The sequence below is a fragment of the Calidris pugnax genome, unplaced genomic scaffold (genome assembly GCF_001431845.1).
Source record: "Calidris pugnax isolate Ruff unplaced genomic scaffold, ASM143184v1 scaffold459, whole genome shotgun sequence".
In the NCBI taxonomy this organism is placed as follows: domain Eukaryota; kingdom Metazoa; phylum Chordata; class Aves; order Charadriiformes; family Scolopacidae; genus Calidris; species Calidris pugnax.
The window spans coordinates 800,181-800,816 of NW_015091670.1; the positions used below are offsets into that span (position 1 = coordinate 800,181).

Here is a 636-nt window from a genome sequence, read left to right on the forward strand (position 1 = left end):
TGGTGGGGGGGGGCGCGGGGGGATGCTCCCATTTAGGAACTGTGGGAGATTTCTTGTGGTTATTCCTCTTTCCCAAAGCAGTCCGAGATTCAGGTGAACTAAACCTCACCCCCCCCAGCTGCAGAGCCCCCCCTGTGCCAGGGGGGGTGAGGGGCTGGCTTCCACAGGGGTGGTGGGACACAGGGAAGGGCAGGTGTCACCCCCGCAACCCCAAAACTGTGCAAGGGGACCCCGGGGTGTGCCAGGGCGGGGGAGCTTCGCAGTGGGGGTGGGGGCTGGCTGGGCTGAGCCCCCCCCGAGGGGACCAGAGGAGCTTCCCCAGGCCTGGCACCCCGTCCCTGGGCAGATCTGGAGGTGCTGTACTGGAGGCAGCTGAAGGAGCGGATGGCGGCGCAGAGGAAGCTGCAGAGCCGGGCGGTGAGCTGGGGGGGGGAGCTGGGACCCCCGCCCGCCCTGCTGGGGGGCACAGAGATTCCCCTCATGGGTGGGGGGCTAGGGTTGGGGAGGGGACTCAGGGCTGTTCTCTATCAGGGGCTGGTGGTGCCGCCGCCGCCGCCGTGCGAGGAGGAGGTGGATGTGCTGGAGGAGGAGCGCGGGGCCGACTGCGATGAAGGAGCAGGTACTTTGGCACCCCAG

The 636-nt window shown here is 68.6% G+C and overlaps 1 protein-coding gene across 1 annotated transcript in view; it reads left to right on the forward strand.

The window, feature by feature from the left end:
* NCAPH2 (non-SMC condensin II complex subunit H2) overlaps nucleotides 1–636 on the forward strand; it is a 17,246-nt gene that overhangs the window by 13,362 nt on the left and 3,248 nt on the right. Inside the window, exons 19-20 of the mRNA XM_014961947.1 lie at nucleotides 347–417; nucleotides 532–619. Of these exons, the coding sequence (XP_014817433.1) occupies nucleotides 347–417; nucleotides 532–619 (159 nt within the window). The remainder of the gene's footprint in view (nucleotides 1–346; nucleotides 418–531; nucleotides 620–636) is intronic.